The 27,111-nt window shown below is 37.6% G+C and overlaps 1 protein-coding gene across 13 annotated transcripts in view; it reads right to left on the bottom strand.

The window, feature by feature from the left end:
* The window catches only part of ANKRD12 (ankyrin repeat domain 12), a 135,357-nt gene that overhangs the window by 7,396 nt on the left and 100,850 nt on the right, over positions 1 to 27,111 (bottom strand). For 12 of the 13 annotated variants that reach the window (XM_050767337.1, XM_050767340.1, XM_050767343.1 and 9 more), the window contains 3 exons: positions 10,840 to 15,548; positions 5,770 to 5,868; positions 684 to 827 (listed from right to left, as the gene is read on the bottom strand). In XM_050767337.1, coding sequence (XP_050623294.1) covers positions 684 to 827; positions 5,770 to 5,868; positions 10,840 to 15,548 — 4,952 coding nt within the window. Of the gene's footprint in view, positions 1 to 683; positions 828 to 5,769; positions 5,869 to 9,166; positions 10,281 to 10,607; positions 15,549 to 27,111 lie in introns of those variants that run through there. The other variant, XR_007721087.1, reaches the window with a different exon arrangement.

Raw genomic sequence — 27,111 nt, 5'->3', positions numbered from 1 at the left:
AGTCTAAAAATATTTTTCTGTGAAATACCATATTATCCTTTGTATTACTAGCTTATTTCCTTAACACAGCATTTCCTAGTCTGTTTTCAGGTGATAATCCTTCACTGTTTGTTATAAAAATTTTAATCATTAAATTCTTTCTTTTCTGGTTTATGAGCCATAAAAAAATTCTGAAAACTAATATGACTGGTTCTGAGTTCATGTAATTTATATGTAGCAGTAAACTTTATTGAAGGTATTTCTCCAGTCTTCCACCATTCATGTATTCCACCAACATTCAAAGTTAAACCAGAAGATTCGCTGTTTTTAGGACTGTCACAACCTAGAGGTACCATCTAGCTGCACTATTTTTCAGTGTACAATAGCTTTCTAGCTGCCTGAAGGTCAGAACTAAAGGTATAAACACTCACTTTAGAAACAAATTACGTGTACCTATAAGGGCACTATCCTAAACGTACAGGTGTTTTGTGATCATCTGCTTTTATAATAGAAACCTAATGTTTACAGTGCTTTAGAAAATAGAGGACCAGTTGATCTGGAAGTACTCTGGCTTGAAAGAGTTTTTCTTCTTTGACCTTAATGATTGTTGAATTCAAGTTCTTTCCATGGAAATAGATTCTAAAAACACCCAAGTTGCATTTTTTTCAGAGCATTCCTTCTAAATGTATCAACAAACATTTTACCTGAGAGTCCAATGGTACATTGTATACTTCGGCATCCAGCAAAACAGTACAAGCACTAAATGGCAGTGTTTGATTTGCCAATGTTCTTGCAGCTCTGTAATGAACTCGCAAAACTTCTTGTTCGTTGGATACAATGAGTTTTTCCTAGTTGAATAGAGAATTAAAAAAAATAAATTCTTCAACAGTTTTTTTTTTTAAAGAACAATCTTACTCTCTCGCCTAGGCTGGAGTGCAGTGGTGTGATCACAGTTCACTGCAGCCTTGACCTCCTGGGCTCAAGTGATCCTCCCACCTCAGCCTCCCTAGTAGCTGGAACTACAGGGGTGTGTCATCAAGCCCAGCTAATTAAAAATATATATATATTTTTAGAGATGATGTCTCACTATGTGGCCCAGACTGGTTTCAAAATGCTGGGCTCAAGTGATCCTCCCACCTCAGCCTCTTAAAGTGCTGAGATTACAGGCGTGAGCCACTGTGCCTGGCCTCTTCTCACTCTGTCACCTAGGCTGGTGTGCAGGCATGATCATAGCTCATTGTAATCTCGAAATCCTGGGCTCAAGCAATCTTGCCACCTCAGCCTTCTGAGTAGCTAGTACTATAGGTGTGGACCACCACACTTGGCTAATTATTATTTTAAATTTTTTTGTAGAAATGGGGGTCTCACTATGTTGCCCAGGCTGGTCACCATCTCCCGGGCTCAAGTGATTCTCCTCTCTCAGCCTCCCAAAGTGCTGGGATTACAGGTGTGACCCACATACCTGGCCCGCATATTTTAAGTGATTTTATCTTATTTCAAAAACAATTTGTTAGGCCAGGCATAGTGGCAAGACCACATCTCTACAAACAAACAAACACACACATACACACACAAGCTAAAGAACCCAAATTTCAGAGTAGTCTTTTCTTCACAGTAGGCTTAAGAAATTTGAGAACTCCCAGTGTTTCAAAAGTAGAAATATATTCTCTCTCTCCAAAACCAGCAGTTTCTCTATTTTAAAATTATTTTTCAAAGTATGGTGGTATAAAATAGTGGCTTTTAGTGTATTGACCAAGATGTTCCACCATCACCAGAACATTTCCATCACTCCAAAAAGAAACCTGCTACCCATCAGCAGTCACTCCTCATTCCCCGTACCCCTTCCTCTATGCTCCTAGTAACCACCAACCTAACTTTGGTCTCTATGAATTACCTATCTTGAACATTTAATATACATGGAATCATACAATATGCAATATGTGGTCTTTTATGATTGACTTCTTTCATTTGGCATAATGACTTCAAGGTTCATCCATGTTGTAGCATGCATCAATACTTTATCCCATTTTATGGCTGAAAAATATATTCTACTGCATGGATATACCACATTTTATTTATTCATCAGTTGACAGACATTTGGGCTTGAAGGGTGGCAGAAAATGCTACCCCAAAATATGCCTCTTTGGCATAAGGATTATTTTGAGCTAAAGGCAATTTGAACTCAGCAGGCTCAAGAGTGCTCTGACCTCCCCTTTCTACCTGAAAGCCAGAGATAAAACTCCCATGGGAAAGATGGTCTCCTGAAACCAGGAGGAAAGAAACATTCTTATGACTAGTGACAGGGAGTCAAGACCAAGAGAATTCTGTACAAACAGACCTTGTTAAAATAACTTTCAGGCCGGGCGCGGTGGCTCAAGCCTGTAATCCCAGCACTTTGGGAGGCCGAGACGGGCGGATCACGAGGTCAGGAGATCGAGACCATCCTGGCTAACACGGTGAAACCCCGTCTCTACTAAAAAATACAAAAAAAATCTAGCCGGGCGAGGTGGCGGGCGCCTGTAGTCCCAGCTACTCGGGAGGCTGAGGCAGGAGAATGGCGTAAACCCGGGAGGCGGAGCTTGCAGTGAGCTGAGATCCGGCCACTGCAGTCCAGCCTGGGCAACAGAGCAAGACTCCGTCTCAAAAAAAAAAAAAAAAAAAAAAAAAAAAAAACTTTCATCTTCCTTTAGCCTTCCAGTGGATTTTAGTTACTTTTCCACAGCCGCCTTTCTTTCTTCAACCTAGCATAAAATCACTCAGGTTTTGCCAGTTCTTTGGCTCCCATGTGACATAAATCTCATATGAAATAAATCTGCACATTTTTCTCCTGTTAATCTATGTCAGATGAAGTAAGATAAAAAATCACTTAAAACATGCTGGCCAGGCACGGTGGCTTCCGCCTGTAATCTCAATGCTTTGGGAGGCTGAGGTGACCTTAAGGCCCAGCTGGAGATCTTAAGATGGTGGAGGTTAACTTTTGCCTCCCCTACAGGCTGTTTACACTTTGAGGCTAATATAAAAAATGCTGCTATAAACGTTCACACTCAAGTTTTTGTCTGGATGCGTGTTTTCATTTCTCTTGGATAAATAAGTAGGAGTGGAACTGCTGGGTCATCTAGTGACTCTGTTCAACTTGTTGAGGAACCATCGAACTGTGCCACAGTAGCTATGTCATTTCACATTCCTATCAGCAATGGGAGGGTTCTAATTTCTTCACATCCTCGCCAGCACTTGTTACATCTATCTTTTCGATTACAGCCATTCTACTGGGTGTGAAGTGGTATGCCTTTGTGTTGGCAGCTTTTTTATACTGAATATTTTTATAGAAATAAACATACTGTATGATGACGCCAACTACTTGTAAACCTGCCACACACAATAAAATCCTGCCTGGATGTATTCAGTGGGGCCCAAAACTAATGTAATATGCAGAGTCACTCTACCACAAGGTTCATAAAACGATCCAGGCAATCTTCTGCATTTAGCAAACTGAGAATTCCTGGGGTCCAGCTACAGATCCCAACCCATTCTAATCTTGGCTACAGATTGTGCCATCTGGTCCTAACTACATTCTTTGGCCTAAATATCAATGGGGATAACCCTGGGACCTGTGGCTAGCTAGAACTTCATGGAGAGGTAAAGTGACTCCAGGAACTCGCCAGTTTCATAACAGATATCATTTTATTGGCCCTGTCTGGAAGGCTGGGCTGGGAGAATACAAAGAATGTGCCTAGTCTTCTCCTCCCCACCATGTTTCCCATTCTCTCCTCAACTCCAAGGAACTTTGGTCTTCTCCTGATGGAGAAAACAGGCCACAATATATCCAAATATGTATTATTGCAGAGTTTTAATGTTTTCATAAATTCACGAAAAAAAGAAGCATGGTCCTAATTAACTTAATTCTTGTATGACAAACGATATTCAAAGAGGTAGGCCTAACGCTTTTGATTTATTAAGTACAATTTAAAGTGTAACTTGAAGTAATACATATCCAAAACCTTGACGCAAAAGAAAAAATAGCTAGATGTGTCTTCCTAAAAAGTTGGCTGTAGTACTGTAGAGATTAAGAGCAATAACCAAAAATCCCTCAAAAGCAAACACCATGTGAGAAATACATTTTCTTTTTTTTGAGACGGAGTCCCACTCTGTCGTCCAGGCTGGAATGCAATGGCGCGATCTCGGCTCACTGCAACCTCTGCCTCCCGGGTTCAAGTGATTCTCCTGCCTCAGTCTCCAGAGTAGCTGGGACTACAGGTGCCCGCCACCACACCAGGCTAACTTTTTGTAGTTTTAGTAGAGACGGGGTTTCACTGTGTTAGCCAGGATGATCCCAAAGTGCTGGGATTACAGGCGTGAGCCACCACGCCTGGCAAAAAAATTTTTTAAAAAATTAGCTGGGTGTGGTGGTGCATGCTTGTAGTCCCAGCTATTTGGGAGGCTGAGGCAAAAGGATGGTTTGATCCTGGAAGGTTGAGGCTGCAGTGAGCCATGATGATCACACCACTGCCAACCTGGGTGATAGTGAGACTGTCTCAAAAAACAGAACAAAACAAAATCCCTGCAGTTATGAGATTTGCTGCTACATGACACCTAACTGCAGTTCTGTGTAGAGATACTTGTATGACATAGCTGGCCAGGATCAAGCAATTTGGTAGCTAGTAGTTACTGAGCCACCAGATGGTGAAGTGGTTTGTTCTCACGTTGGTGAGACATTTAAAGTTGCCCTCGAGTATTCTGCAATTCTAAATTGTTTACTGGTCAAATACATGGAAGATGTATCATTCTGTTATGTGTTAAAGTTCTACAAATTGCACAATTCAAATAAGAATTCTTAACTGTAAGGTGGCAAGACTTTCTGTAACCTGGACAGGTACACAGATGAATATACACCAGGTGACTTCAAATGTCTGATAGTTGAAATAGCTTTTGATGTGTGTTATATTACCTAACTTCTTATTGCTGACAAATTGCTCACTGTCAATGGGTCATGCAGTGTTGTAAATTCTGTATTGTGCTTCTTTTATTTGTTGCTTCTCTTTGTAATCCTATGAATGTTTTTTTATTTAAAAACATTCTGAGAAGAGGTTCCAAATTTCCCAGACTGTTACAGAAGTCCACAGTAGGAAAAAAGTTAAGAACCTGTGCCAAGAAAATCGATCATATATGAATCAAAGAAATTATACACAAATTTTATTTGCATATGAGTATGTATACATTTTTGTGAAGAAGGATCATAGTTTACACCACATTTTCAGAGGTCCTCAACCCTCCCCCAAAATTAAGAACATACTATATTTTGTAAATCCAAGTGAAATGACTTATAATTTCTATAAATACTCTGAAAAAGGTTTTTCTTCCTATAATTTCAAGCCAAGACTAACCACCGGAAGGCCGATACTAAGGCAGACCTACGTGGACAAATAAGCATAGCCTTTATAAGTATTTTGCCCTTTTGCCCTGAAATAGCTGGAACCAAGCAACGATTCCAAAACTTGGAAATTCAAATACTCCACTAGGAATCTACTGTTATAATTCTACAAATTCAACAAATAACAAGATGACAGAGACTTACATATTAAAAATATATTCAACATAAATTATAATATGGGAGCAGCAATCCTAAAATAGGCTTAAAATTTTTCCATCTAATTAAACACAAGATAAAACCAAACCATTTCTCAAAATGGTTCTAAATTTTAAAAATCCACTAATAAAAAATTATTGGCCATTTTAATGTATTGGTAAAAACCAGTTATTTTTAGTGTAAGTACAAATTTAAACATTTCTTACCCTTTCAATACTGTGTTGCAAACGTAGTTTCATCCTTACAACTTCCTGTTGCCGAAAAAGCTCTTTAAGTGGATCTGACAATGAAGGTGGTGGTGTAATCTAATTAAAAAGACATATATAGTTTAAAATATTAGGTTTTATTTACAATAATGGGCTATTCTTTTAAAATTAAACCCTTTTAGTGCATAAAAAAATCAAATTCCAATGTCCTGTGAATTAAATAATACAGCACTAATTATAGAACTAGTTGTTACTTCTGTTTGAAACATTGAGCACAGTTTAGATGTTTTGATTCTAAGGCCACAACAAATTTCAAACAGCAAATCAGAAGGACTACCAGACACATTTTAGATCCTCAGTGTCAGCTCACAGACAAGGAGGGAAGGAGGGAAGAGTCGCAAAACCAGAAAAGCTGGTATAAACATGGAGGAAACACTCCTTAAGATTAAAGCAGTTCAACTGTATCTATATAGTGAGGTCTGTCTGCAGACATAATACAATATCAAACACTAAAGTCCTGAGTGTTACACTTAATTCTTTTATAAAAGTAGATGAAATGGTCTAACGAATTTTTTTCAAACTTTATCCCACATGACTTTGTCTATTCATACTCCAAAAAGCTTTTGGTTAATCTCCAATTTGATATTGTAGTGAACTGTGTTTTCTGGTAAATGCTGGAGGTTAAGGAAGCTGATTCAATCTATGCATGTAACTCCACTCTTAAAGTAAGATACACTGGCCAGGCACGGTGGTTCACACCTGTAATCCCAGCACTTTGGGAGGCTGAGGTGGGTGGATCATGAGGTTAGGAGTTCGAGACCAGCCTGATTAAACGGTGAAGTCCTGTCTCTACTAAAAATACAAAAATTAGGCAGGTGTGGTGGTGCATGCCTGTAATCTCAGCTTCTCAGGAGGCTGAGGCAGGAGAATAGCTTGAACACAGAAGGCGGAGGTTGCAGTGAGTTGAGATCATGTCACTGCATTCGCATTCTAGCCTGGGTGACACAGCAAGACTCTGTCTCAAAAAAACCAAACAAAAAAAGGGACATCTTGGCTGGGCATGGTGGTTCTCACCTGTAATCCCATCACTTTGGGAGGCTGAAGTAGGACTGCTTGAGACCAGTAGTTTGACACCAACCTGGGCAACATATTGAGACCCCATCAAAAAAAAAAAAAAAAAATTTAAAGTTAGCTAGGTGTGGTGGCGTCTGCCTGTAGCCTCAGCAACTCAGGAAGCTGAGATGGGAGGATAGCTTGAGTCCAGGAGTTTGAGGCTGCAGTAAACTATGATCGTACCACTGCACTCCAGCCTGGGCAACACAGCAAAGCCCTGTCTCGTAAGTTAAAAACAAAACAAAACAAGAGATGGCAAAAACCATCTGTGATCCCTAAATACTCTTTTTCTACCCCTTGGAGAATTTGTATTTTCCCCCTCTTATTCTTGCTTACAATTCTTGCTAGCACATTAGTGCAAAGGAAGGTATCTCAGTATGTTTTGGCAAGTTATAATACTTCTGGTTTAATAGTCAATTCTATATGAAAGTGGGACAACCAGGTATTTTCCACTTCTTGATGTAGTGCCACAGGAATCATAATACACCACCATATATGAAAAGCTCGACAAAAATCACACCTGGCTCTACAGACTCTGTAATCAGCAGAGACTGAAAATATGTTAAATACAACCACAAAGACTCAATCAGTTCAATCACAATGTGGAAAATTCTACAGGACAAATAACTTACTGGAACTGATCATTTCTCAGGCCTCTAATAGAAGTAATCCATTTGTTGGATTTCTGCATCCTGTGAACTGCTTTAAATTTAGCATGAGTTATAGGTAGTTTGGTGCTGTTTTAGTTCTAGAAAACCATATAGGCCTCTAGTTATTTCAAGGAATGTAGAGGACGGATTATCTGTCTGATACTGAGGTGCCAGAGAAAGCTTCCTCAAGAGGGTAAATGCCTGACCTGCATCTTATAGGAAGTGCCGGAGTTAAAGAGTTAGTGAAATGAGTCATGTGGGAAGAAAGGAAAAAGAGGGAGAGAGGTAATTCCCAGAAGACAGGATGTCATGCAAAAACAAACAGAATGGTATCTGCAGACAACTCCAGGTTGGTGCAAAAGTAACTGGGTTTTGCCATTACTCTCGTTATCCTCATTTCACACCATTTTGTCCAACTTGATCTTCTAAGAACTTAAGATCGCAGAAGAGATCAGCAGGGGCAAAGTAATGCAGGCTGCAGTCTACACTGTAAATGTGCTTTTCTTAAAGTATGTTCCACAAAAGATTGGGCCCACAATTTCTCTCACAATTCTTTACAATCTTACAATTCTGTGAAGATCCACAAAAATGCTTCTAAGAACAAGTTTGGAAAACATGGTATAAACGTACCCACTTAGAAAACTCCCAATACATCAAAGTTTCTGGTAAGTTCTGCAGTGAACCTATTTTTAGATTAATAGTGCTTCCCAAACTTACTTGACCATGAAAGCCTCCCCCATTTGCACAGGAGGTTTTCAAATAACATACTGTGGAAGAGATATTATGTAGAACATGTTAGAGTTAAGTAACAGAGAACCATGAAAGGTCTGACAGCTTGCTGCTGTGTGTGAACAGACACTATGGGGACAACATTGTAGGCAAGGAATTGAGGAAGCAGATTACTATTGTGTTGGTGTGAGATGGAGGAGGGAGTGAAGGAAATGGGTTGGTTCAAAAAATACTGGTGACTGGCCCAATAAACATAAACAAGAGGGAATACCTCAGAAGGACTTGAGGCTTAGTGTGAGAACTGGAGGGTGGTAAGAGAGGCCACAGGAGGGAACAGGAGAGGAGAAAGAGAAGCAGGTTATTGGGTAAGTTCAGCTCAGTGCTGACTTACTGAGTTTCTGAAGCTTATGGACATTCAGGTGGAGCTATGCAGTTACAAAAAAGAAGTCAAGGAGAGAGATCTGGGCAGGATATTTAAATGTAGGAAACATTAACATAGATCGCATATAGCAGAAAGGGAAAATCACCAAAGAGATACGGAGGTTTTCTGAGGAAGCTTTCCCTCTGCTGTTTTCCTCCTCTATCTTTTAAGTAAATCATGCTTGGAGATTTTGTCTTTCAATATCCGGGTCCCAGGAGTCTTGACAATACTCCCTTGACAGCTTCTCATGGATTCACTTTCCTTTGATCATCCACTGTTGGAACCCCTTCAAGATTTCTGTAGTGTGTAATCAGTGGCCACAGCAGAGACTAGATTGTAACAAATCTCATCTTCCTCCCTGTTCATTTGATTTTGGGGATTTGACCTGCAGTTTTACTCCCCTTGATTTCTTCTGGAAAAATGGCAGCATTTTGGTTAAATTATGATTAAAGTACTGGAAGAATAAACAAACTGACTCTGGGTATGTTTTACCATATTTGTTTCATTTTTCATTTTTAGTTTTGTAGACATCTTGTTGGTCTTGAACTCCTGGCCTCAAGTGGTCTTTCCACCTTGGCCTCCTAACGTATTGGGATTACATTTATTGTCATCAGGCCTGGCCTCCACTTCACAATTTCTAATGGGTTTTATAATTGGAGTACATAAATGTGAGGAAAGATTACTTTCATAAAATGGCAATTAGTTGGCTGGGAGGAAACAAATGGATAAAGCCATATTGGAAAGTAAGAAAAAGAATGTAGTGCCCACAAGATTTTTGTTATTCTGGTCTTTATTATTTTTCAAACTAAATTTTAAGTAAACGAGTTTCAGTCCAGTAAACTCAAACACACAGCATTTTATGTACAAGTCTGGAGTTCATATATTAGCTTGAATAAATACGACCCTTACAGTGATTTGCAGCTGTATAAAACAATGGTAACCACCTTAAATCTATATAGTGTTTTAAAGTTTTAATGGGCTTTGGCATATACTATTTCAACCTGCTTTGAAGTAGGGTAGACATTTATTCTTGTTTTACACATGTGAAAACTAAGGATCAGAGATGGGAAATGAATTATTTAAGATCACACAGTGGGTCTGTAGCAAAATCCAGACTGCAGTAATATATGCGAATTGGAAATCTACAGTGCTTTCTATTATATTGTGCTGTGTTTTGCTACTTTAGTAATTCTCATTAAAAAACGAAAATTAAAAAAACTTCCCACTACATCCAGGAATATTTCTCACCTCTGCTTATAGTCCCTTTTAGAACAGTATTCGATACAGCTAAACTTCTAATATAACTAGACATATCCCAAGAATCGTTTCAAGGAAGTCAAACTTGAATTATATCACCTTTGCAAGAGTAAGAAAAGGTGACAGTACAAATATAACAAACACATTTAGGTGTTTACAATACATATGCAGATTCTATGTAGTCTATGTGTATAAATCCCTGGATAAATTTATACAATAAATGTATACATATATAAAGTCAACAGACTGATTTAAGGCAGCAACCTAATATGGTTCATCTGAAACGATTTTTACTGAAATTGTACAAAGTTCTAATTTAAATTTGTTTTTTATAGTTGTACCTATATTTCTTTTTTTTTTTTTTTTTTTTTTTTTTTGATACGGAGTCTTGCTCTGTGCCCCAGGCTGGAGTGCAGTGGCGCGATCTCGGCTCACTGCAAGCTCCGCTCCCCCGGGTTCACACCATTCTCCTGCCTCAGCCTCCCGAGTAGCTGGGACTACAGGCGCCCGCCACCTCGCCCGGCTAATTTTCTTGTATTTTTAGTAGAGACGGGGTTTCACCGTGTTAGCCAGGATGGTCTCGATCTCCTGACCTCATGATCCGCCCGTCTCGGCCTCCCAAAGTGCTGGGATTACAGGCTTGAGCCACCGCGCCTGGCCAGCTGTACCTATATTTCAAGGCTATGTCACTACATATTATTTTGGCTAAAACTTCTTAAAGGGAAAATAAAGTTGGGGAATGAAAGAAGAACGTTACTAGCTTTATATTTCTTGACTCATTAACAGACAGCTTTGCTGAAAGAATCTACCTACTAGAAAACTTCAAATTACCTATGTGGCTAGCATTATACTTCTATTGGGCAGTGTTACAGGTGTATAGGAAGGGATGATGTTACTTACTGTGGGAATACAAATCTTGCTTAAGGGGTTTCCATCCAGGAGATATGATCCGTTAAATGTTACATATTCGTCATAATACTGAGGTGCTTGAGGAATCACACTACACAATAATTTGCGTTTTTCTTCTATTTTTTTCCTTATGTGCAAGTACTCAAAATATGGATTTGCTCTCTCTGAACTGTATGGCTGAATCTCATCTAGTTTCAGAGAATCTACAATGGCTGCCAGAGATTGCTGAGTTTTCTCTTTTGCTTGTAGTAAAGAGGGACTCACTTGCACAGGCTGAGGTACACGTGACACTTTCCTTTTCCGCGGATGGTGAATTTGTGGATCGTCATCTTCAGTTAATCTTATTCTTCCTCTAGGAGATGAGGATTCACTGTCTTTTTCTGATAATAGTGTACAGCTAGCAAGAATCTGTTTGCTTTGATTTGCCATTGTATTTGCTTTGTTTCTAGTCATTCTTTGAGGAATTTGGTTTTCAGTTTTATCATCTTCGGCATTTTCTTCTAATTCTACTTTAACTAACTGACCATATTTATGCATTTCTGGTTGAGCTGACTGTTGTGAATGGTTTTCCAGACTTGATAAAATGCTTTGTTGAGATTCTTCATCTTCTATGGAAAGCAAACACTTTTCACTTTCAGGACAATGTTTTGGATCTTTTTCATTTAGGTTTCCTTTTGGCATCCCTGCGTTCATTTCACATAAATCAGAATCACACCTATTCAAATGAGTTAAAACCAAACCCTCCAGTTTTTCTTTTTCATGTGAAATGACCTGAATATCAGTTGTGCTATTCTCAACTTCATGGCCACTGGAAGACTTATAAGTTAGTTTGCTAAATGCATAATGTGTATTTAGCTGGGTAGAGGCATCATTTCCATTAAAGTCCTTTTCTGATGGTAACACAGGTAAAGTATAAGCCTTCTCAAAGTTTGGTGATGCTTCTTGAATAGTGCTGTCAGAGTACACTGGGACAAAGGCATCTGTTTTTTGAACATCTCCTAGGACAAAAGTATTTTCTGCATCTTTTGTAGATTCATTATCAGTATCTAAAACAGAACTACTAATCTGAACTGCATTTTTTTGCTGTAAAATACCTGGCTCTTGATTGGCAACATATGACAAAGACATATGTTTAGAAATTGATTCAGCATCTGAAAGTGATTGGCCGGGGAAAGAGCAAGGCTGCTGTGAAGGCATAAAGGATGCTGGATCCTGAGCGCAAGAGTTTCCTGGCAGTTCAGTCTGGGGCAGGGATAAAAAATCAGCATTTTCTTTCAGTATTTTATTTTCAGAATTACAAAAACTCTGAAGAGAGGATTCTTGATCGGGTATGTTAGAATTTGGGCAGATAAAGTCTCTAGTGCTTAATGTCTCTAGTCTATCAACAGGCATCTCCCATGACTTATTCTGGATCACACCAACCTGACTAGATGGCTCTAAATGCACTGGACTGTCCATTACAGTGCCCACTGGGGCAGTATTTTTGATGACATTTCTATCAGCTGAAACATATTTGCTGTTTGAAGCTCCAGTTGGAGAAATTGCAAAACCGGAATGTATGTTAGACACATTTGAAAGGTCTCTTTCAGGCACATTTGAGAATACCTCAGGTTTGGGAGAAGGACTAGTATCTCTTGGCACAGTTAATAAGCTACCTTGATTGCTCTCTTCTGATATTGTCTGGAATTGTTTTGTATGTTCACAAATGACAGAAGGCATGCTACATCTTCGAACTTCTACAGTAGGTCTCCCCTCGCTTATAATTAGTTTAATATCTTCTACAGAAGATGACCTAAGATGGGATGTTGAAAGTCTGTTTGCATATGGTGGTTTAATCCGCTCTGGCAAGTCAGCCAGGCTGTCCAATTCCCTTTCATGCAGGGCAGGAGATTTGGCAATTGACAAAAAAGGTGACTGGGAAAAGGACATTTGGGATTCTGAACTCTCTAACATAAAGTCAGAGTCATACTCAACTGGAGGCCTTGGGGTTGTCACTGTAGTATGGCAGGAATCTTCTGAACTAGCAACAGAAATCAAGGATACAGATCTGGAGCTGAGACCCGGCTTTTCATTTTCTGATCTAGGAGACCTGTTTAAGCTATTATCTGAAACAAAAGATGACTTCCCTAAAGTCATTACATTTTTGGTGTCAACAGATTGTGATCTGTTACTCACAGCATCTTTAGGTTGTTTCTCCTTGGTATATGCATCAGTCAATTCTGAACTCTTTGACCTAGTAAGTTCTTTATTTTTGGATTCAGTTGGTGTATGCTTTGTTTTTTCTTTATCTTTTATTTTAAGTTCTAAACAGTTACGGTTTCTCAACCGTTCCTTTTCTTTTTGTTTAATTTTTTCCTTATGTTTTTTGTGCCACTGCTCTATTTCTAGGTCTTTAAGGCTTAGCATCCGTTCAAAACTTGTCTGCATTAAATCATCATTCACTAACCTCTTTTCTTTAGGCCGGGTATCTTTTGATGCTGGTGATGACTTAGGTTTAGGCTTATCTGCTTCAGATTTTAGTTTGAGTAAGCTATTTAGTTGAATTTTATCTTTATGTTTGTCTCGTTCTTTGTATCTATCTATATCTTTCTTATCTTTTTCTTTTCCATCTGGAGTTTTCAAAGGTTCATCTTTTGTTTTTTCTTTAAGGGATAAGGGTTTTTCATGTTGTGCTTTATTACCGTCTACTATACTTGATTTTTTTTCTTCCTGTATGTGTTTGGAGTTAGTTATATTTATACTTTCTTTATCTCTAGATTTTTCCTTTTTATCTAGCTCCCTGTCTTTTTCCTTATTTTTGCCTTTTTCTGATTTAGTATACTCACTATTATCTGATTGTTTATTTTTTTTCTCCATCAAGTGCTTTTCTTTGCTTTCTGTTAGATGCCTCTCTTTTTCAGGCTTTTCTTTGTCATGTTTCCTATCCATCTTTTCTCTACTTTTCTCTCTGTCATCAGTTTTTTTAATAGCAGCAGTATTTTTGCTCTTCTCACTTTCTTTATGGCATTTTTCTGTGTGATGCGAATATAGCCTGTCCTTTTCTTTTATTTTATCAGCACATTCACTAAGATCTAATTTGTCTTTTTCTGACTTATGCTCATGTTTTATCTTCTTTTCTTTTTCAAAGTTTTTTCTTTCCATCTTCTCAATGTCCTTTTCTTTAGTTTGAGATCGCTTCTCAGGTTTTTCTTTACTTTCCTTTATATGCTTTTCTTGTTTTTCAACATCTATTTCCTTTTCCACTAAATGAAGCCCCATGGATTCCTCAATGGCACTCATACCCAAAGTAAATTCTGAGTCTTTATCTGTGGGTATGTTTTCTCTCTCTTCTTTTAGATCTTTTATTTTTTCCTCCCTAAAAGATTTCTCGCTTTCCTTTTTAATCTTGTCTCGTTCCTCTTTAAAGTTCCTCTCTTTTGAGACATGCTTTTCCTTGGTTGATTTATCTTCTTTGATGTTTTTTTCCAATTTTGATTTTTTTTCTAATGTTAAGGATTCATGTTCCATATTTAAAAAGAGATCTTCAGTTTCATCACTTTTAAAAAAATTCTCTTTCCAAAATTCTCTATCAAATTCCACACTCCTCTGCAGTTCTTTGGCACTATCCTTATTTTTGTATTTTTCCTTTTCACCTTCGATTTCTTTTTTATGCTTTTCTTTTTCCCTCTCTTTATGCTTCAATTTATGTTTTTTTAATGTTTTACCTTCTTTATCCATTTTTTTCAGTGTGCAATCTGAATTTTCAAATGCTGGACTATGATCTTCATCCTTTATTTTGGCATTTGATTTTTCACCAAATTCTAAGTGGAAATCTTTCTGATGTTTGCTTTTTTCTTTATGCTTACAGGATTTTACACTTGAACTTTCTGGCAAGAATTCAGATTCTGTATTATCATACCGAACAAGATCAGGTTGTAATGACATTTCGGAACTTCCTGGTGATAAACATGTTTTAGTATGTTCTTGTTTTAGTGGTGTTGACTGTTTTTCACTTAATCCACAAGAATGTTTGGGAGATTTACCAGTCGAAATATGAAATAAATGTAATGAAGTATCATCTTTTGGGCTAAAAGATTTCCTAAAATTCCCCTCCTCTCTGGTCTTTTCTGAACAATCTAGTCCAGTATTTACTGTCAAGTTTGTTATTCTTGTATTTTCTTTTCCTTCCTTTTCTTGCTTTAGCTCTTGGTTCTCTTTATTTTTATTCTGATTTTTCAATTTTCTTTTAACTTTGCCTTTCTGTTTGTGTTCACCTGAAACTACATATTCCTTTTTGGTCTGCATATCAGAATTTGATGTTTCAGGGATGACAGAACATGAAGTAGAAATCTTTTTATTCTGAAGAGCTTCTTCATCAGAACTTTCAGTACTTGAATATAAGACCCTAGATGGCTTTTGTTTTTTACTTTTAAATGATTTAGGATAGAAAGCTTTCTCCTGTTTTGCAAATAAATGAGTTTTTTCTGCTTCAGGTTCATTTTCTTTTCGTTGTTCTTTCCTAAGAATATGCCTATCATCAATCATCTTATTAATTTCTTCATCATCATCATCTTTGAACTCATACTCATCAAGGGCAGATGGAAGAGGTGCTTTACTGGGAAGTATTTGTTTACTTTCACAGATGAGAGAGTCCTTCTCTGTTTCAGAGTCAATATTTTCATCAACACTAGAAGGATTTACAGATTGAGCCTCTTCGGAATCTAGAATAAAAAAAGAAAATGTGGTGTTGGTCAACACACAACTGTCAGAATTTTTTTTTTTCTTCTGAGAAAAAGATATAGCTTATACAATAAACACTTCAAATTCATAATCACTTCAGATTTATACGGAAATAATGTAATAGCAATATGTAAGAACTCTGATAGTGTTGTAGAACAGCTTTTCTAGAGAATATGCTTTATGGTGAGGCTCCTTTTGACACTTCTAAAAGCACAGTGTATGTTAAAATCACAATATATAGTATAAAAATATAGTCCTGCAGTCAACATAGAAGTGCATATCTCTTTTATATACTGATTCCCTTTCTTTTGGGTGTATACTCACTCAGCAGTGGGATTGCTGAATCATACGGTAGCTCTATTTGTAGTTTTCTGAGGAACTTCCAAACTGTTCTCCAAAGCGGCTGCTTCCCACCAACAGTGTACATGGGTTCCCCTTTTTCCACATTTATGCCAGCATTCATTACTGACTACCTTTTGGATAAAAGCCATTTCAAATGGGGTGAGAGGAAATTAGTATATGGAAGAGATAACTGCACTCCCATGTTTACTGCAACACTATTCACAATAGCCAAGATATGGAATCAATCTAAGTGTCCATCAACAGATGAATGGATAAGGAAAATGTGGTTCATATACACAGTGGAATATTACTCAGCCATAGAAAAGAATGAAATTCTATCATTTGCCACAACATGGATGGAACTGGAGGACAGTACTTTAAGTGAAATAAGTCACGCACACTAAGACAAATATAGCATGTTCTCACTCGTATGTGGGAGTGAAAAATTAAACTCATAGAAATAGAATGACAGCTGTCAAAGACTGGGAAGGGTTGTGGAAAGGGGGAGATGAGAGAATTAATGGGTACAAAAATATAGTTAGATAGAATAAATTAGATCTAGTGTTCAGTAGCACAATAGGGCAACTATAGTTAATTATTTATTCCCTATTTCACCATAACTAAGAGAGGAATTAGAATGCCTCTATCACAAATAAATTATAAATGCTTGAGGTAAACCAATTACCTTGGTTTGATTTTTACACATTGTATACTTTAGCAAAATATCACATGTACCCCACAAATTACATACAACTATTATGTATCCATAATTAAAAATTAAAAAAATAACCAAAAACATACATATTTATATATACATTTATATACATACGCATTTATATATATAACCCAGGGGTCTTAAGGGGAAACATTAGGTAGTAAAATGTGTAAATTCTGCACATATGCACTTTTTTAGGAGAGAGAATATTTAACTCGAATAAGATCCTTTAATCCAAAACTGACTAAAAAACACTAACTTAAAGGGTTTAATTATATAAACATCACAAACTGTTTTATGTGTTTCAGAATATTTTTTGTATTTTTGGTAGAAATGGAGTTTCACAAATTGCTCAGGCTGGTCTTGAACTCCTGAGCTCAAGTGATCCACTCGCCTTGGCCTCCCAAGGTGCTGGGAATACAGGCATGAGCCACTGCACCCATCACCCAGCCCTGTAAATTCTCTTAAGGGAGTTAAACATAAACTGAGATATCCATGGTTTGTCATTTGTGTTCCTGATTCATCAACTTGAAGCAATGCATTTCAATTCAGATATGTCTTTTTCTAAAGGTTTTTTAAAAAGATGCCTACTTTTTTTAAAACGAAAGAACGTAAATTCTAACATAAATAAGTTTTCCTGACACTAATGTCCATGATGAAAGCCAAGACATTTCTACAGCTGAATGACCCTCACATGGCTCTGGATCCTGGGACACACATGCCCATCAGACTCATCCCTCTGAACACTGGTTTCTCAGTGTCATCTGCAATGACCCTGTGTTGCTCAACCAGAGGCTGGCCAGCCTGTGGGCCTCAGCAAAGACCACTACACCCCCATGATGCCATTTCACTTGCAGACCACTTCCCTTTCTTTGCCTGAGCAGTCCCAATTTTTAAATTTACTCTAATCACTCAAGAACATAGCTCAACCTGGTCCTGGACTCCAGTGGGGCAGTAACTCTTCAAAAAAAAGTTTGTTCTGCCTTTCTTAGTAGATGACTGCTATGGTGAGAAATCACCTAAAATCTCCAAATCCTCAAGTTCCCTTAAGTAAAAAATGGCTATGTTTATCATTACACTAGTTATTTTCCATTTTCCCAATTTTTAAAGTCTCTGCTATCTATAAATTTAAACCTGTATTTAATAAAATATTTTATACAATTATTTTTAACAAAACGCTCTTTAAAAATTTTTAATGTTGATCATCTCAATTTATTCTCAACAATTTTATTTGGCAAACTAGGAAAGAAAGTGAGAAATAGGTTAAGCAACTGTTAAAACATTTTATTAAAATTTTTATTAAGACATTTTTCTTTTTTCTTTTGAGATGGAGTCTCACTCAGCTGCCCAGGTGGAGTGCAGTGGCACGATCCTGGCTCACTGCAACCTTCGTCTCCTGGGTTCAAGCAATTCTCCTGTTTCGGCCTCCCGAGTAGCTGGGATTACAGGCACCTGACACCATGTCTGGCTAATTTTTGTATTTTCAGTAGAGACAAGGTTTCACCATGTTGGTAAGACTGGTCTCAAACTCCTGATCTCAGGTGATCCGCCCGCCTTGGCCTCCCAAAGTGCTGGAATTACAGGAGTGAGCCACTGCGCCCAGCCAGCATTTTTCTTCTCCGTGAAAAAAAATTAAGTTCTATCTTATTATTTAAATGCATTTAAATACATTCAAAAGTTCTTGTACATCTCAAGGCGGCTTCAGATATTTGCAACTAAAAGTGTAACATTTAAAGAATGGTGAAAATGTTATCCTTAGGCTTAACTGTTCTCCTGAACCATCAATTTCCATCTTTTCTTGTATGGTATGCAAATGGAACTGCAACCAAACGAAGCAGATGTGGCTGATGTGGGGAGATAATAATATATAGTGTAAATCCCTCCCTCAAACTCTCTCAAAAAAATAATAGGCAGAGAGGTGTTGACACATGACATCTATTCTCATGTTGACATCTGACGAAGTAACTACATTTCACATGCCTAATAAGAGATGATTTAAAAACATTTGAATTGTACTAATTACATATTTTTAGAAAATATAATTATGACTGTCACATATATTTCAGGGGTAGGTGATAATGATACAAAACTAAATATACCATAACTAAAAAAACAACAAACAAACAAAAAAATTATAGTCATAAGTTCCAGTCTTTACTTCCAATCTTTCCTCTGATATTCAACCTGGATATTCCTGGACTCCTTACAACTACCTCAAAAACAAGACAGAAAACATTCAACTCATTACTTTTCCTTCCACAACTGCTTTCTCTTACTGCTTAAAGTCAGTATTCCTCACCTCTGTGGCACACCAACCAATCCGGCTATTCATATTTAAAAATCTTAAGAGTCATTTCAAACTCTCTCAATTCCTCAACTTCCAAATTCAACTGCTCAGAGTTTTCATTTCTGGACTCTCTTGTTTTTTGAGAGACAGGGTCTTGTTCTATTGCCCAGGCTGGAATGCAGTGGTACAATCATAGCTCACTGCAGCCTCCTACCTGGGCTCAAATGATCTTCCTGCCTCAGCCTCCTCAGTAGCTAGAACTACGGGTGTGCGCCACCACACCCGACTAGTCTCTTTTTTGTGTGGAGATGGGGACTCACTATGTTGCCCAGGGTGGTCTTGAATTCCTGGCCTCAAGCAATCCTCTCACCTTAGCCTCCCAAAGTGCTGGGATTACAGGTATGAGCTACTGTGCCCAGCCTGGACTCTTAAATCCATTTTCTCTCTATTCCCACTACTATTATCTCAGCTCAGGGTCTCATCATTCCTTGGCTAGATCAGTAATCACCTTAAACAACAACGTGGCCAACACTATCTATCATCTCTCTTCTCACCTGAGGGCTCCCCACTGTAAGATAACGTAAAAACTCTGACAAGGATAAAGAACTCTCAAAATCTGGACCACCATCTCCACTATAACCACCATTTTCTTTTAAAGCTAGTCAAGTGAAGTAGTGGGAGTGGAGCAGCAACAAAGATATCCGTAACTAGTTGTAATCAATTAGCTGTAAATACCAGTGCACTCAGAATGGCCTCTACCACTATTTAATAAGCCCTATCATTAGCCGAGCAGATAATATATGGTCTTTAAAACAGCTGTTATTATCCCCATTTAAGAGACGAACCGAGCTACTAAGTAGTTTTTCCAAGGTCACCTACAAAGCAATGCAGCCCAGAGTATTTTTGTCTGATTTCACAATGTGTTATACCATGACTCCCCTCTTTCATTGCTTCTTGCTATACACATTAGCCATAATAGTGGAGTACACTTCCTCTTCCCCAAAATTCCATGCATATTTATGTGGGTTCCAATCAGTTTCTCTATTATTTTCCAACTTTTTAGGAGATATTTCAGATTAATGGTCAGGGAGAGGAGCAGTTCAGGAATTTATACCTATGTTAGTCCAAGTGCAATGGTGTTTAGAACTAACTGATCACAACCAGTTACAGATTTATTCTTTTTCTACTCCCACTGCTTTATCTGACTAGCCTTTTAAAAAAACGTATAGATAGGGATTAGGGTAGTAATCTGTTGAGGGAAGGAAGATGGGAAGTAGACTTGTCTTGAGAGTGTATTTGCATTGGAATTTACTTAGATTATGTTTATTTGAAGTGGTTTGGAAGGAGGTAAAGTTAACCTCCCAATCACTCCTTGGGAACATCACTGGTTTAGAATCATTTCAAAGGTATGCATTTCTACCACAATATCCCCAATGCATTCTATGTATTCTAGATGAGTAAGTGCTCAAACACACACATTATTTAGCTTTCTGTAAACTTATCAAAGCACCACTTTATTAAGAGCACCATTTATAGCACCCAGGGAATGAAACTTTCATATGTCATATATGTTCAGTGAAGGATGACAGGGGTGAGAGGGTGAGAGTGTGGTTACTGAGGGAAAAAAGGCCCATTTATGGAATTTGGAAGTCTTCTGTAGAGAAGGTAACGTCATTATGGTGGCTGTAAATTTCTCCTTTTGTTTTCCACATTATTCAAAAGTTACTTCCAATATAAGCCTGTGATCTACACAGAGAGACTTTCGTAATGTCTAGCACATAGTAGGTGCTTAATGTTAAATGTCCAATGAGTTTTAGAACTGTATTAAGACATCAAGAAATTAAGTGGGGGTGCTTATGGTGGGATAAGAGAGAAGTGTAGAAAGAGATACAAGCATCAAATACAAATTTATTTACCATATAATTTTGTGTAGTATCCAGGTGGCAACTACTGTCTGGATAATTCACTGCTGATGTTTCCTCTAAACTCGGCAATTTGAAGAGGTGCCAAATGTTTCATCCATATGCCATGATTTCCTGTACTGCCATGTGGAGCACAGACATGCTATTTGATTTGCTTCCCATGCCATCCATAGCTATCACATAGGATGCACTTTCACACATGCACTGACTTGCCTGTCTTCCTACTTTTCTCAGTTGTTGAACATTTTTGCCAAACAAAATTTCTTATTTTATACAATGGAGCCACGTTTATATAGTGGTGTTCGTATAATTATTTGTATATGTACTTTATGAATATAAAAAAACTGCAGACACAGTAACACAATTAAGATAAAGGAGGAAATGATTAGGTAAAATGAATCTTTAGCCTCCTTCAGAAGCTCACTGAAAGACTGTTCAATTGTGAAGCAAAGGAAAATTAAAGAACGTATATGAAATACTTATGTCACTTAGAGAGACTGAGACACAGAGTCATTAAGTCTGTCAACATTTTGAGAAACAGCAATGAAAAATAAGGTTTTAAAATTATGGGCAAGTCATTATGTAAATGATTTTAATAATTGTACAGCAAGTTTATGTCAATACTGAGTGCCAGAAATATTTCAAAAGAAGTCTGATGTTCATTTCAGTCTTGACAAAAATTAAGAAAATCGATCAGAACCATTACAATTACGATCTCATGTTAAACCCCAGCAAAATCCCCACATGCAAGTTGTTCTTCCCAACATTGAAATCACTACAGGTTAACTGTAAAAACTTGAAATAAGATAAGAAAACACTTGAATAAATGTGCTTTAAAAGAAACTATGGGTTGGGCGCGGTGGCTCATGCCTGTAATCCCAGCACTTTGGGAGGTTGACATGGGCAGATCACTTGAGGTCAGAAGTTCGAGACCAGGCTGGCCAATATGGTGAAACGCTCTCTCTACTAAAAATACAAAAATTAGGTGGGCGAGGTGGTGGGCGCCTGTAATCCCTGCGACTTGGGTGGCTAAGGCAGGAGAATCACTTGAATCCGGGAGGTGGAGGTTGTACCATTGCACTCCAGCCTGGGCAACAAAAGTGAAACTCCATCTCAAGAAAAAAAACAAAAACAAAAACAAAAACAAACCAAAAAAACTATGGAGATGCAATACTCAAAATCCTGACTCTGGGAAAACTTATCAGGGAGATTTATCACATTATTTCAACAGAAAATTGCAAGAACATAAGAAAAAAAGGAGGGGGAGTATCTATAGATTAAAAGATACTCAGATATATCAACCAATTGCAATATACGAACTTTACTATTATTTCAAAAAAGCTTTTTAAAACACATGTTTTTATGAGGCAATTAGAATAACTGGATATTTTAAGATAAAAATTAATTAGCCTAGATATAATATTGTAGTACACTTAATCACAATAACAAGCAGCCCTATAATTAAAAAAAAATTTTTTTTTAGATAGGGTCTCTGTCCATTGCCCAGGCTGGAGTGCAGTGGCACGATCACAGCTCACTGTAACCTTGAGCTCCTGGGCTCATGCGATCCTCCTGCCTCAGCCTCTCAAGTAGCTAGGAGTACAGGTACACATCACCACACCAAGGCCATTTTTTTTTTTTAGTAGAGACGGGGTTGGCTGTTGCCCAGGTTAGTCTCGAACTTGTGGCCCCAAGCGATCCTCCTGCCTCTGCCTACTAAAGCGTTGGGATTACAGGCACGAGCCCAAGGATTTTAAATTAGTTAATAGTAGGCTCTATGGCAAAACAAACAAAATCATTAATTTATTTCATTTTCAGCATCCTTTTTGCCCAACAGAAGGTGTAACAGTCAAACATAATGAAGAAATTGTCTTGGCACACTTCAAAATAGGTGTAATTAAATCAAATAAATGTACACAAAATTCATATTCCAGTTACATGCTAACAGCAGGATCATCTGACTCTAAACTTCCTATACTCAGTAACAATCAGCCTGGTGTAATGCAAAGTCACATTGGTTCTGGCATTAGCCCTAGGTTCAAATCTTTGTTCTTCCATGCAAAAGGTCAGTAATCTAGCATGAGGAATTAATACTCACAGGACTGTTTTAAGGATTAACTAATTTATGTAAAGTGCCTGACATACACCTGGCACATATACCATGCATGTGATAAGTAGTAACTCACTGCCTACAAAAAAGAGAAGAATGTATCATGTAAATTAAAAACTTTTAGGCCAGGCATGGTGGCTCATGTGGTCAGGAGATTGAGACTCGAGACCATCCTGGCTAATACGGTGAAACCCCGTCTCTACTAAAAATACAAAAAAAATAGCCGGGCATGGTGGCGTGAACCTGTAGCCCCAGCTACTCGGGAGGCTGAGGCAGAAGGATGGTGTGAACTCAGGAGGCGGAGCTTGCAGTGAGCCACTGCACTCTACCCTGGGTGACAGAGCTAGACTCCATCCAAAAAAAAAAAAATTTAAATAACATATTTTTGACATCAAACACTACCAAATTCAATAAAGCACATATGTCAATGTTAAAAGGCCAAAGTCTAATCCCTTATTTGTTTAACACTGTACTATAAGATTGAAGACAGAAAGATTCAAGCTTGCTCTGGGCACTTATTTCACTTATTACAGGGCTACAATGGAAGTATGTGGTCCTTTAGAATAAGGGCAATGGAAACCATCAGTCTTTCAAATAAACAATGGAAATATGTAGACAGTAATTTTTCATGGGCAGGGAAGGAAGGGTACAGGGAGGCATAAGGGGAAAGAAGAAGTAGAGTGAACCAAGAAACTTATTTTCTTATATCTAATATTTCATGTATTAGTGTTTGGTGGAATTTATACTATTATTATAAAAGTACTAGTCATAATTGACAGTTATTTGTGTAACATATTTTCCAGTACTCCTTAAAAGGGAAAGGAAATGGAGTGGAGACAGCAAACAGGGGAGGGACACAATAATATCAACTTTGTTGCATTTGCTAACTACAATTTAATGCCAGTATATAATGTTTAAAAGTTTCTACAGCTAAGCAGAGAACTTTTCACTGAAAATAGGCCTTAGTAAAAGGTTAAAATGAATACTGTGTTTATGCAAATCTATAAACTGTCTCATTCATCTAAGTCTATCTTACATGTCTAGAATACCACTATGTAATGTTAATAATACATCTGTCATGACCATAAAGCTAGTAAGTGGCAGAGCTATGTCTTCAAATCCAAGTTTCTCTGACTCCAAAACTGGTATAACCATTGTGCTATGTTACCTCCTAATATAGGTAAGACAGAACCAAATATAGGTACCACAACCGTATAAACATCCAAAAAAATGATGCCATACTTTGTAACCTTTCCGTAAGTATTTGAATATTTTCTACTTCTATCTTGATGTCATGATTGAGTATACTGACAAAACAACCCTGCCACAAAAATCTAGGCTCTAGAACAAAGTATTATTTTAAAGGAGATTTACTATTATTGATTTACATAAGAGTTCAATTTATAAGTTTTAAATTAAGAAAACAAAATGCTATGAAACATACTCACCTGAGATTAAAATTGAATTTCAAATATGAATTTTGTGTTTGTCTATTCTTTACCTGATTCTGAGATATTCACAACTCAGGCATAAATATCTTGATTTACATATAAACTATTAATATAGTTTATAAAGAAAATAGTGATGCCTTGACCTTAAACAATTACAAACTAGTGATTATAAACTGGTCTTTTTATTTTTTTGACAGGGTCCAGCTCTGTTGCCCCAGCTGGAGCATGGTGGAGTGACCAGTGTCCACAGCTCACTGCAGCCTCAACCTCCTGGGCTCTCCCACCTCAGCTCCCTAAGTAGCTGGGACTGCATGTGTGCCCCACCACACTCACCTAATTTTTTTCTTTTTTTTCTAGAAATGGGGTTTTGCCATGTTTCCCAGGCTGGTCTCGAACTCCTGGGCTCAAGTAATCTGCCTGCTTTGTCCTCCCAAAGTGCTGGGATCCCAGGTGTGAGCCACCACATCCGGCCAGGTATTCTTTTAACAGTAGAATTACTACTAAGAAAAACTGCCTTTACATTGGGAACGGTATTTGTTTATATGGCCTTTTTTATTCAGATGGGCTAAGTGCATAAAAAAGTCCTAAGGTATATTTTAGTGATTATTTTATTTTAAAATAACATTTATTGTGCTTCTGTTATAAAACTTCATGTCAGAAAGTCACAAAAACAGAGAGATGGGTAAAAGAAAAGAATAAACGCTACCTATAAAATAATCTCACCACCCAGGAGAAACATTTTTAAGCTTATTTTAAAGTATTATGGTTGATTTTATCTGAATTTAATTAACTTGGAAATAATAAAGAGAACTTTTAAACCTTAGGCTTGTCCTCTTGGCCCTTTTAAATTATCTGATCTACGACTGTCATTTCAGAAAGCATGCTTATACTCCATGAGAAGTCCAAAATCATGCTATTATTTTAGCCTGCGTCATACTTACTGAAATTTTTGTCTCTTTTCTTGTTCATCAGCACAAAATGCCATCATATCATCAACAGCATGACACAATGAACTCTCAGAATCAAAATCACACAATACAAGTACTAGGAACTACTCTTTTCTTGATAACATTCTTCACAAAGTTCTCTGAAATTTTGTTATAAAATACGTCAATTGCTTGTTGCTGTCATTCTGGAATTTTTTATCAAAATCTTGAGTTAGAGCTGGGCATGGTAGCACACATCTATAGTACTAGCTACTCAGGAGGCTTCAACAGGAGGATCTCTTGAGCCCATCAGTTCAAGACCAGCCTGAGCAATACAGCAAGACTTCATCTCAAAAGCAAACAAACAACAAACGGAGTTAAGCCTCCATGTCGTTTAGTTTTATATTTTGTGTCATTAAAACGCAGTATTTTTGAATAATTTTCCAGAAAAGGAATAGAAAGTATATCCAAGGATGTTTTTAGCCTTTTTACCTGATTGATGGTTGGCTGATGACAGCATTCTAGGTTTAAAATAACTCCCTTTGATCTAAAAGTCTGTCTTCAGTTAAGAGATACTTTCATTCATTCATTTTTTGAGACGGAATTTCGCTCTTGTTGTCCAGGCTAGAGTGCAGTGGTGCGATCTCGCCTCACTGTAACCTCCACCTCCTGGGTTCAAATGATTCTCCTGCCTCAGCCTCCCGAGTAGCTGAGATTACATGAGCCTGGCTCATTTTTCTTTGTATTTTTAGTAGAGACGGAAACCGGTTTCACCATGTTTGTCAGGCTGGTCTTGAACTCCTGATCTCAGGTGATCCACTCTCCTCAGCCTCCCCAAAGTGCTGGGATTACAGGCGTGAGCCACCGCACCTGGCTCAGGACACTTTCTTCAATTTAAAAAACTATCTTCTTTCTAATATTTGCATTTTGTAAGATAAATAATGTATGTTTTGTCCATTTTCTTAAAAAACCATTTTCCTCATATTTCCAACATCTTTGTTTTCTACATGCTTCATATGTTATCAAATTAGATCTTCAGCAATGTCTAGTCTATTACTTAGTTCTCGATAGAATGTTTACTTTAGTAACCATGTATTATCTTGAATTCCAAGGACTTTCTTGGTCTCTGATTACCCTTTTTCACTGCAGCTTTTTGTTATGGTTGGTGGATCCACTGCCCTCTGTAACCTCCAAGGATACTCGTAACTTACCCTTCTGTTTCCTACATTATCTGTTTGAGGATCAACTGTTTTGTTTGTTCATGCTGTCCCTTCTTATCTGTAATCCACTTGATTTTCCTCAAATCTCTGGATTTCTTTTCATATTGATACAGGGAAAAATTCATTTTTCAGCGGTTTTGTGGAGAGTCTCCTCTGAGTGAGAGGCCTGTCAGTAGTGATCTCAGCTGAATCTGGTTCCCTGAACCAGCTGACTCTGAATTTCAGAGATTCTCTGGGGCATCACTGGGAGGAACATTTCACATCTGCAGCAGGACTCTGCCTCCTATTGAGTGGTTCCTTTGTTACACAAACAGCTCACTAACTAAAACTAATGTATTCAAGAATTATGTACATGTAACTGTTATTTATGTTGCCTAAACAAGTAACAGAAAAAAGCACCTGCACTTTGGGAAACAAGTCTTTACAGCTTTCACATCCCCAAACTGATGGAGCAAGGTAGCTTCGAGACAGGAAAATCAAGTACGAGGTAATTTTACATAGTCTCTTCTAAATTTCCATTTCTAAATCTCAATTTTCTAAAGGAAAGGTTATGAATTTTAATTCTACTTTA

Source organism: Macaca thibetana, chromosome 18 (genome assembly GCF_024542745.1).
Source record: "Macaca thibetana thibetana isolate TM-01 chromosome 18, ASM2454274v1, whole genome shotgun sequence".
Classification (NCBI taxonomy): domain Eukaryota; kingdom Metazoa; phylum Chordata; class Mammalia; order Primates; family Cercopithecidae; genus Macaca; species Macaca thibetana.
This window is presented reverse-complemented; position numbering and strand designations above follow the sequence as displayed.